General features: G+C 38.6%; 1 protein-coding gene across 1 annotated transcript; it reads right to left on the minus strand.

Annotated features, from left to right (window-relative positions):
- Nucleotides 1-1,387: 1,387 nt before the first annotated feature.
- On the minus strand, nt 1,388-10,586 carry LOC124155863 (phenoloxidase-activating factor 2-like). Its single transcript, XM_046530017.1, has 6 exons — nt 10,489-10,586; nt 9,493-9,701; nt 7,924-8,289; nt 6,091-6,362; nt 4,494-4,657; nt 1,388-2,235 (listed from the first exon to the last, which is right to left on the minus strand). The coding sequence occupies exons 1-6, from the start codon at nt 10,543-10,545 to the stop codon at nt 2,029-2,031; spliced, it is 1,275 nt and encodes a 424-aa protein (XP_046385973.1). The 5' UTR covers nt 10,546-10,586; the 3' UTR covers nt 1,388-2,028.
- Between the last annotated feature and the right edge of the window lie 1,904 nt (nt 10,587-12,490).

Genomic DNA, 12,490 nt, shown 5'->3' on the forward strand with positions numbered 1-12,490 from the left:
TCAGGTTATATAGAGCATACTTTCACATGCAATCAACTGTATCATAATTATGGAAATACATCTTCAGAGAATAGTAATAACGGCAGTGAAGATATCTCGTGTTTCGCAGAGGGCAACACTTTCCAACTTTTCAACATCGACTCGCCCATCGTCGTCAAGGATACAGGAATCCATAAAAAAGTAAATGAGAAATTAAAAATAATGGAAAATAAACGAATGAATAATAAATGAAATAAAAATGGAAATAAACGGTGACCTCCGCTGATTCCTGGAAAATAAATGGCCGCTTAGAGGGGAATTTTGACCTGATGAAGACAATTGTCGAGGGATAAGGAGATGGCAAGAATAGAAAATGTGGACCGCGGATAAAACATATGGAAAAAATAGAGGAGGATGTCAAAGAGAAGAAATGCGTATAAGTGAAAAGATTACCTGATGAGAGAATTGAGTGGAGAGCAGCGTCAAACAAATATTTTGATTGTTGACCAGTGACAATGACGACGGGGTAAATGGCAAAATACAAATAATCATTTATTAAATACAGATTTTATTATATTTTTAACGGTCATTTATTACATATTTCATATTGGAGAAATGACGAGTTACATTTATTGCGTAACCAGGGCCGTAACTTCGAGTTTTGTGGAAAAAAGATCAGTTTGCCGCCTCCCCTCTCCTGATCCCCCCCTCGGACCTGTCTCCCCCTACTCAAAATATTACGAACCGTACGCATGAAATTACGCACCGCACGTTTGCTTTCAAGAAGTTTTATTAATGTCAATGTTTATTAATATATACAGGATTATTACATAATTTGATGGGAAAAATTATATAACTTTTTTAAAGAAACGTTTAAAATTTTGGAGGCCCCTGAAATCTGCCACCCGGGGCGCACATGCAATTCTACTCATTGACTAACCAACAACATCCAGGACAACAAATAGGGGATGTGATCAATTTTTTCCTCCAATGCATTCACTCGTTTTTTGGCTAATGACAAGGATGATATCGAAGCAATTTTTTTCAGTCCTGAAAATTCATCTCTTTTTAAAGGGTTGCTCAATTTCTTGAGCTCCTCTGTTCCTGGGGAAATTTTGATGAATCATCGAGGACTCGCACCCTCTAAACATTTATTTACCTTCAAGTGCAGGATGCAACCGTAGATAAAGCGAGTGTTTAACGCTCTCCTTTTCTTTCTAATGCATTCCCAGGGTTTCATTGAGTTAGTGAAGATGGCAGTTTCCAGCTGCTGAAGTCTGGCTGTAAGATTGGTTGCAGTTGAATTGAGAGCTATTCTGTGTCGATATTGAGAAAAATCACGCGCCATAACTACAATTTAGATTGGGATAGGTATTTTCATAGGGTTTAACTTTAGGAATTCAAGTACTAAGTTCTTTACAGTACATTTATTTCACAATTCAAATTATACAGATACAATATTAAAAACTGGTTTGTAAAATTATCAAGGAGTTCGGTGGAGTTCGGTAATTATTAGAGTACAATCAAGTCACAACATTCCAAATCATACTCTTTCAAAGAATTGTGGCTTTACATGAAAGCACCTTAAAATCTAAAAGCATCTGTACGCCTGCAACACTATCGTAAACTATGGAATGCTAAAATGCACACGAGATAAATTGAAAGTCCGCAAAAAGTTTCTTGAATGCCCCGCGCACTTATAGTTTTCTCAAGTTTCTTTGTGATAATTGTGAGTTTTCATTTGTTACTACTCTTAAAATAAGTCTTATCACATTCCATCTACTGCTAAAACCGCATAATGGTATTAAAATGCAAAGTTACTGTCATATGTTAGCACCACAATTTTACAAAACTTATGACAATCTACGAGTAGCCTTAGGGGGTATGTGTAAAGAATCCATTGTAAAAAAATAGGGAGTTAAAGAGGTTGTGACGATTAAAAATTATTAGCATCGACGAAAACGGATGCATTAGGAAATATCATGCTCTCTCAGCTAATGAAAGAGAATACTGCTTCTCAGGTCCATTGTAAAAGCTTTGGTAAGAGGTTCATTTCTTCGGCAGGGTATAGAAGGACGTATCGAGTTCGAATTCCTTCATCTTCTCGTCGATCCATTCTCTGAACTTGGCCACGTCAGCATACACTCCTGGGACCTCCTGCTCTTGACAGCCGATACCCCAAGCGACGATTCCCGACTGCACATAGTGGTCTGGATTATGAGAATGCTGGCAAACCAGGGGACTTCCACCGTCACCCTTAAAAAAACAATATAAAAATTATTAGGAACTGATACAAATAAGGGCAAGAACCGTCAAAGTCTATTTGACCTTTCAACCTTCGTGAGTAAATATATGGAAGAGCGATGGAGGTGGCTGATAGAACCTAATGGAAGGGTAATGTAAACCCCAGTTTTAGTAGAAATCTACATCTAGGCCGTGTTCCAATCCATAGGGTGCACTCTACGCTCTTGCGCTCTTACGCTCTAAACGGCTCTTTCGCTCTTTCCGGCTCTTATTGCAAGTAGTGCCACCACTGTCAAGTGGCAGATTTCGAAACTGAAAAAATTTGAGTAACAAATTTGGAGGGTAAGAAAATAGTGCAATGTTGTTGTTGTTATGAAGTGAGTGTTGCAATTTGGTTGCAATAATTTATTGCCTTATAAATATATGTACTTATATATATGCTTATATGTACTTATAAATGATATTGCAGAAGTTATAACGAATAAAATACGGCATAGGCGACATATTTATCAATTGTAGGCTACTAATTTCGTGTAGGCAACCAATTTCGTACATTCAGACAAATGTAAGTGGTTTTTATATCTGAAAACAATTTATTAAATATGTAGTGAAAATGAAAAATTATAATCACTGTAAATAGGTACCCGTCATAATATTTTAAATGCAGTAAGTCGACAGATTTAGGGCGTCCAGCCAAAGCAGAAAACTTCATGCATAATTCCAGCTTCTCTAGGGAAATTTTACAAATCCCAGTTTAATCTTACGTGATTACTGCGATATATACGAATTTTTTTACATGATTTTACCCGAATCCCTTACATGACTTTAAATCATTGAAGTGATTTCATGTTATATCATTATCATATTCATGCATTTACAAGGAAAAGAAATACGTTAGTTAACACATTGAATACGTTCGTTAGCATTGACATTATTCAAAGTAAGGCTGACGAGCTGCTCCTAACATTTCGACGTCACCTGGCATTCTATTCTTCGTGTTTTTTAATCTTACTTGAGTACATAGTTAGATATTTACATTCATTCAGATAGAGTACATATATTAGTATATTTCGGTTCTGTTGTCTCGTCTGACATTGCACGTTTCGTTGCAGCTGAAAAAACTCTTCTTAGCTATTGCACTTAAATCTACAACAAACACGTTTTAACCAGAAAATGGGCGTTGAACTGGAAAAATTATCTGTGAAATGAATTTGATATAAACGTTTCTACAGTTCCGGGGTGGATCAAAAATTCGTGCATAATTCCCGACTTTCCCGGTCGCTGGACACCCTTAAATTCACATCTATTCAAGATTCATTCGGATTCGATATTCACTCGATTCCTTATTAACGATTTAAAGAACCGAATCATTGCTCCGAATCAAATCCCATCCGAACCCACGGAAATTCCACCTCAACGGCGGTAGACGAAGGGCTGAACGGGCTGAAGAGCGAGTAAGGGTGGATCCTTGCGCTCTCTCGTGCTCTTCGACTATGCGCTCTTCAGAGCAGAACGTAGAGCGGATTGGAATCGCACTACGTGACGGAAAGAGCGCAAGAGTGCATTTACGGTGGATTGGAACACGGCCCTACATAATACCCTGAGAGCCACCTCTATGGTGTTTTGCGGGGGGAGGTGTGACCAATCACTGGGATGCAGGAGAACAATTTTTGTCAATTTATAATCATAAAAATATTACGAGATAGTGAAAAAATCTCTTAATTGATTTTATTCTAATTCTGATACTTATTCTCCAATTATGATGCTCAGAGTATTTATTAAATAAAATATCAATAAAAATTACAGCCAAATCAACGCTATCATTCCGTTTATTCATTCAACCATTACACGATCCTTGATTTTGCTATTTCAATCTTAGTCGTAAGCGCAGAAGCTGATTTATACTAATGATATGGTCCGGTTCTGAAAAATATGCAGCTAAATATAGATTTAAATTCAAACTTAATTGAATAAAGAAAGCAAACAGTTTTTTTAAAGTTTTAGTGATTAACTATCTTTCTGGACTGGGCTAAACAATCTAATATTCTCAGTAAATTCCGAAACAAAGGAAATTCATTACTATCCTACTTCATATTCTCATCACTGAAAATTCTGTTACAAGCACGACTCTCTCTAAAACAGTAATGCAGTTAAATATATGCAATTACAGATATATTGAGAAACATTTACATTAATTATCTTTCATACACTTATTGTTAAATGCTTATCGACTATTAAATTTTAAAGAAGTCCTCTTAAATTGTATTTACCTTGCATGTGTCTATTCCCTTTTCTCCACCTGCGCACATGAAGGATTTATGGAGTTTGAAGTACTCTCCCAGCCTTGTTTTACGAAGATACGCCTGGCATTTGTCAGAACCCACCACTGGAACTTCAACAGTCTTCAGAATGGTGCTGTATTTTCCCTCTTTCCCTGAAAAAAGACGTTAATAATAGGGATATAAAGCCCAGTAAGAGTATATTTTAGTACTCGAACTATTCTAAGGGAAGACCATGAGCACTTAGGCATAGTGAAGAACCACTCTGGGAAAATTATGAAACTGGGACAAGAAAAGAAGAATTGAGAACTACAGTAGGCCAATTATTATTATGCAAATACTAGGAATGTATATTTTAGCATATACAGGTTTTGATTGTAAATTATTAACGAACAAATCCAATTAACTGAAACAAAGAAATCAGTTTTTCTGAGAAATTTAATATGCAAAGGACTAAGAGAAAAATTACATTTGAGAACCATTCGCTGTTCCCATTCCCGGTGCGGTGGCCATGTAACGGGAGAGAAAGCAATCAAGTGGCAAGAGTGACTTAAAAGGAAAAATTGATATAATGCTTCGCATGGGATGCTAGATATTTGAGTACTTGTGGCAGGTCGAGAAAAATGTAGCGGAGCTGAGATTGGGGAGAAGTAGTACCAGTCCTGTGGGGTAACACACAGGCGCCACTACAATCACTGTAATCACTCCCATTGGAGCTTTATTTTTTTGCCACTTCGGGCGCAGTTAAATCAATTTTCAAAAAATCTCTACGGCGATGAGTACAGATCATATGCAAGCAAGCTTTTGCTATTGCGATGAATAATATTTAAAATTTATGAATTTGATGGAGCACAACATCTCTATCATAAATTTGGATCAACAGTCAAAAGGGACCTATTTCTCGGCTAAATCTGAGCACTCTGACCCTAGGCGACGCCAATGGAGACTTAGTAAACACTGTAACGCGCGCAAGGTGAAAAAAATTGGTCGACTGGAAAATACTTGCCATATTCGTGGAAATCTCAAACCGGGAAAAATTTAAGGCTTAGCACTTTCCATAATGTAGGCGTATTTATAAAGTTTATTTCTAGGTTAGTACCACTCTGTTTAAAAAACGTAGCGAACCACGAATGGCGTAATATTATGCCATCCTTACTAAGTATTGAAAAAAATACGGATGGCGTAATATTACGCCTATAACAAAAATTAAATGATTTTACGTGGCGTAATATTATGTTAGTAATAACCTTACATAATATTTATAATACATTTAATAATATTCCACCAGGTGGAATAGTTCAATTTTTGCTACGGGAGTAATATTACACCATCCGTATTTTGAAAAATCATAGTTTGCTTTTTTTAACGAAGCGTTACGAACCTCTAAATAACAATGAAAAAATTCATTCTATGGAAAGATGCCAAACAGTTATTCCTAGCATCAAAGGTTGGTTGTTAAGAAATAAAAAAAGTTTTGAAAATGGCCAGCACTGAGGTACAGATCTATGTCACGATCAGCACGATAAGTGTTAAATAAATCTACCTAGGGACTGTAATTGTAATTGGGCTTGCAAAGGGAGGACCTTACCAAATTCAGTCATGCCCCACCCGCTGGCCAAACACCTGGTCGCCGGGAGAGGGACTTGGTCCTTCTCCGGGAGGCAGATGATCCCGATGTGCTTGGCCGGTTTGATCGCTTCGTCGAAGAAGAGCAGTGCCACGTCGTTGAAGAGGGTGCTGTTCTTGAACAACTCGTGGATCACGACTTTAGAGACCATCCTGTCCTGATTGGGAAATATTTCCTTGGTGGTCTGCGAGTCCCATTCGCCCACTCTTATGGTGATGGTGTCTTCTGCATGACTAATATGAAAAAAAACAAGTCATGGGTGAAATAAAAACCATAAAATGCGATGACAGAAATGAAGTCTCGAATTTATGGTTTCCGTACACTCTACTTTGTAATCTAGCGTGTAATTTAAGTGGGGACAGACCACTTAAATACTACTGGAAAAGCCTAATAATGAGATTAAAACAATAATATAGGCCAAATAATTTAATAATTTAATAAATAAGTTTAATAATTCAAAATTTTACGAGGTAATCTCTCCATAAAGTGACTCAAACATTCAAGCATCAAAAATTAACGCTACATCTACATCTACATCTACAAATTACCCTGCGAGCCACCTCTAGGGTGTTTGGCAGGGGGTGATCAATCACCAGCATGCATTTGGACTCCCACATGCACACCACACCGTCCAAGAAACGTCCCGTATAATAACAAACTATACTACTATATGCTGTTAGAAATAGAATATAGAATAGAAATTCAGAAACATGCAGTAAGTTTTACATAGGTTAGTAGGCTACACTACAAGTCATGCAATCTATTTACGCGTTCTATTGCTGCCGTTATAATCTCTTATTGATCGTGGAAAAAATGACATTCGGAATCTGTCTGTTCTGCAATCTATCTCTCTTATTTTATTTATATGATCTGTTCTTCCGTAGTACGTTGGCGTCAGCAAGATATGGTTAACAAAATGAGATCGGAGTTTGTTTTTTCTATCGTCACGGAATGACTATAGACTTTCTCATGATACGCGAGCCACCATGCGGCGGCTTTGGGGGAAGCCTTGCACCAAGCTACAAGGCACTCTTGCCTAGACACACCATGTCTATCATGCCTATTAACTTTAAATGACGACCACTATCTTTAGAGTGTATTGAGGTTCTTGCAAGGCTTTTCTGGAGGTTCACGATGAATGCCAATTAAACAACAAGTTAAACTTAAAATTCTTTCCCTTGACTAGAGCATTAAATTATTTTATACATTCAATAAGATCCTGAATAAATAGCACAATCCCAAGGAATATCTCATTGCTGGAATTCCTTTTGGAAAAAAAACTTGAGCAAGCAATCCAATTAACCGAATGAATATATTATGTGCAAAATATTCTAAACAGCTGTTCATCCATCTTTCTTTCAAAATTCTGCTTCAACTTCTGGCAGAGAATAAATGGAAATTAATTAGGTCAAATAATTGCGAAGACGCGAGGATTTTGAATTAATTGAATGAATTTCTACAAAGAAGTGTGTTGAATATACTAAGCGTATATGCCTTTGAGACAGCAAAAGGCTCCACACAAAGGTTGATTTGAACAGACAAATGTAAAGCTGACTCCAGACCAGGCCAGTAGCCGATCGCAATACGTTCATAGTTCACAATGTCAAGCTACAGCGCTGGTACAAAGTCTAAAATGTGCGCGCAGAGATTTTTCATCGAACGCACTTAACTCTATCTCTATAGCAATTCGTAGTACTGAGATAGACCCAGAAGTGTGACTGCGCAAATACAGTGGCACGCTGCAAGCTTAACATATTTATATGGAGTAGCAAATAAATGTTAAAATTATGTTACCGTTCTACACAGTGAGCAGCCGTGAGGACTACGTGAGGGTGGATGAGGGCGCCCCCGCACAGGTATAGGAGAAGGGGCACCATCTTGGGAGTCTCCGTGATCTGATCCCTCACATCGATTGTGTGCTGCGCCACCTCTCTCGGGAGCAGAACGGCCGCCATCCAAGGGAACTCTCCGAACTGCGCCTCGCCGTCCTTACCACCGGTGATGCGGAAGGCCACGCCTTTCGGGTGACGAACGCCGCAACTTCCCCAAGATGCAGTCTCGCCTTCTTCGTGCTCATCCTCTTCGTGGTGTACCGGTTTCTCTTCTTTGGGAACTTTGCAGCACACATCCAAGTAATTCTCGCATGTCTCGACCTTGATCCTGCAAGACAAACCAAATATTGCTAAGACGTAACGCATTGTGTTTTCTAGAAGAATTTCTTTTTAATTTATTTCCTACCTCCCCGTGAACAGCTTACAATACGATACCTCCTCTTCACAAATGCTCAGCAATCGGCCATCCAATCAAATCCACTCATCTAGTACTACTAGGGCTTCTAGATGAGGATTTGATTCGGTGGACGATCGTTGAGCGCTATTACAGTGGAGGTATCGAATAGCCCTTACAACGGGGATTCCAACATGATTCCGGCGATAATTCGTCGAATTCCTTAATGACGTTTGTAGATTCTGTTTATTCTAGAGGTGCACCAGTAATTAATGCTACATAATGAAGCTATGACTCTTCCAGTAGTTTCATTTCTTACCGTTATCCTTATTTTTGTTTAAATGAAAATATATCCGCACGGATTTTTTTGTTGCTACCGGAGCATTAAGAAAAACTGTAGAAATTGCGGAACGAGCATATTCACATAATTCTCAAAACACGCAATCCATATGTAGTAAGTAGACAGAAGATAAACGCAATGTAGTTTTGGGGAGCGACTGGAAAATTAACGTAGGTTACATAACACCCTGCGAGCCACCTTTAGGGTGCTTGGAAAGGGCGTAGCCTTTCACCGACAATTAAAGTTCAAGACAACCCCAACATACACACCACACTGTCATAAAAATAATACGTATGATAAGAAAAAAGACGTAAAATGAAAAGGTCTTACTAACAAATATGCGATTTTATGGCTAAGTGAAATGATTATTTGACTATTAAATTTTATCGCTTTTGTCGATACTATCTCTAAGTTGATAAAGCAGAAGGAGATAATAATATGCTATCCGAATCAGCGCAATTCAAGCATCTATGCTTTCTAATTAACTAATGAAAATAATTTTTTAATCTCCCACGAAAGAATACACCTTCCGCGAAACATACTTTGAAGTATCCCACATTCAGAATGTTATCATTCAATACAATGTGAATAGACCGACTTAAAGTATCACAAACACTTCTTTAAACCTCTCCAAAATCACATAAAACACTAGCGTGCACTTGACAGAAAGATTACAGACCCCCATTAAATAAAATAGCAAAAAGAATAATTACTCTATTAGTATCCATATTTAAAAAAAACTGAATGAAAAAAATACTTTCTTCATTCCGTTCAAAAGAAAGAAGAAAAAATCTTACCTGATATCAATAAGAGTGGCTCCATCTTCAATGGCAGACCCATTGTGGCACTGATAATACGGTAGGCACTTGCAGTCTCCAATTGGTGGGATCACTTCATTCACTTCTTTGGCTTCTTGTCCTCCCACTGAGAGCACCCGGATGGCAAAAATAGCCAGCAGACCGTACAGGCACCTCATGTTTAGAAGAATCCTCACCAGTTCTACAGACTGATAGAAACAACGACAAATAATAGCGAAGGATAACTAAAGAAACATTATATTTTTACTAAAAACCATGCAAAATCAAAAAATACTCAGCATGAATCCACGACTTTAATTTTAGTTTCCGTATCCATCTCAATGACATTAACGCCATAATCAAAGGCTTCTCGAGTGAAAAATACGTTGGTTGTGATACAACCTCATGAATGGTTAGGATACGAAAGGGTAGGGCTCTCCCGAGACAAAGCCACAATCAAGTGAACTTCGGAATCTCACGGTACGTCAGCGATCTCATTTACCTCAGCAACCTCGCTAGTCGAGGGTAGCGAAGGGATTTACCAGTGACTAAAATACGAAATCGCCCTATCAGCAGTCAAAGTAATACTATACCGCGTCTAGACACGTAATCCCTTAAGACTTGGTTTTACGATACATTAACACGCACAAGGTAATTTTTAAACATATGAACGCGTGAATGAATGCCAAAATGCACCGTATAACCACCCAACTTGTGCGAATGCATAAACAGAAAATAGAACCTGTTCTAATTTGGTTTATGCATTCGTACATGTTCCGCTCCGGTCCACCAAAATCATTCATGCAATCAGACATCGACCCGTACGAGTTAATGTATTACGTAATCAGGCCTTTAGAGACATCGAATTGCATTGAGAACATTTTCACTAAGCTACGCTCAAGGAAAAAAATCAACATGCACAATTACACACAATTTTAAGAACATAGATCAGCACCAGAAAAATCACCCCAAAACATTCACATCGATAATACTTACGTCCTCAGAGTTCACTGCCAAGAAGCAAATGACCGAGACATCAGCTGAGGTTGGCATATATAGCGATGACCGTGATGGGAAGGGGCGCGAGGGGAATATTCGGTGAGGGGAGGGGGACATTTGGGGTTGGGAAGTACTCTACCCCTTGAAGCCCAAGGCCTTCATACGCACAAGGAACATCCCTCGAATTCTTTCTAAAAGGAGGAAATAATCCCTTTCTCTCACTTGGCCCATTCCACACTTCCCGATTCCGTCATGGTTGTCCTCCGCCTCCCTCCCTCTAGCCACCACGTGCGTTATCTTTACCCGCTATCTTCACCCCCGTCATTACTCAGCTCAACCACCTCATGACGGAGGAGAGGATTCCCAAGGAACCCTCACTCCAAACACCATATGTGAGCTCGAAATAAGACGGCGTTCTCCCGAATGCCTAATTACAACATTCAGGTCTTAGAAATATATTAGTTTACTTGTAGTGCGGCTTGCTAACTTTGACATGCGCAGATGGCTTGCTTGTTAGCAAGCTATCTCTGATATGTCTGTCTAAGTCAATTATATATTTTACAAGTTAGTGGATCTGTAACTGAAAGCATATTTGACGGTTAATAAATGGATGACGATGGCTTTCTAAGTGCAGAATTTTTAGCCTGAATAAAAAAAACATTTCTCTCAGATTTGGGTATGGGTAGGTATTTCCCTATTTCCTCGGATTTGTTTGAAATGGTTTATTTAATAAAGTAAAAAACTTTAAAAGAGCACTTATTTGTTAAAATTATTTCTTATACGATAAAAACGAATACTTTTCACGAAATTGGCATTGACTTGATTTTTAAATCCAAAGATTTCAGCAGTAGTTTCATTTTCCTCCGATTGGCAACTTGTTTTGTAGGAGATGGTGCGCCAATATGCATTTTAGATAGCCCATATGCTTTCGGCTATGGGCTAACGCCCTACGCTATCAGATCATCTCGCTCTATAGTGAACCAGAAATATGTCAGGAAAAAGGCTGCTATTATAGATTAATTAGCCAATACACTCAGCGCTAATTATGCGTATCCTGTAGACCTGTACGACGACTGTACAATTAAATGAAAGGTATTTCTTGCGGCATGCTACGGCGCGCAGCTTCCACGCTGATTCTTCACTTGCAACTAAAAATTAAGTTTCCATCGTGAAAAAGTGCGAATGGTATCAAGTTGGTGAAATTAAGTTTTGCGAGCGAGTCAGTTTTGGCATTGTCTCATAACGCATAGAATATGATCCTCTATGCTGGTCCAGAAAGAATCTAGAAGTTACTAATAACACCATTGAACGTAAGGTTAAATCCATCGCTAAGATAACAAATTCATACATTTAATAAGCACACTTTGGAAGTTATAATCGATTTTTAGCAGAACAGGCGTCGCGGCGTGGAACAGTTTTCGTTGATTGAGGATAGTATCCTGGTATGTATCCATAGGCTCAACTCTGTTCTGTCTGTACGTAATTATAACGTCAGCATTTCGAAAACCCACACTGTGCTATTCAAAACTTTAGTTTCTTGCACTTAAGGTGTCACCCTCAAATATTTCGCGGCTCTTCCACCTAAAGTTCTAACTGAATACGTGCTAAACACAAGGTCAAACGGATATTTAATCTTCTTCCCTGGAAATACTCACTTTTTGGCCCGCTTCGGGGTGACTGAGACATGGTTTTCTGCTGCCCAAGCAGTCTATCTAATAGTACTAATCACGTTTCTCCTCGATGATCCAAATCATACCTGACGGTCATCTTTACTACAAAACACACATCCATCGAATGAACTCTACTAACATCTACATAATACCTTGCGAGCCACCTCTAGTGTGTTTGGCAGGGGGTGATCAATCACCAGCATGTAGCATGCAATTGTACTCCCACATGCATGGGATTAGTGGATTACCTGTCCCTGTTCTAAGTTTGTTCATTCATTCGTAGATGTTCCGTTCCGGTTCACCAAAGTCGTCACTACCTTCACACATTA

The sequence above is a fragment of the Ischnura elegans genome, chromosome 3, assembly GCF_921293095.1.
Source record: "Ischnura elegans chromosome 3, ioIscEleg1.1, whole genome shotgun sequence".
NCBI classification, from domain to species: Eukaryota; Metazoa; Arthropoda; class Insecta; order Odonata; family Coenagrionidae; genus Ischnura; species Ischnura elegans.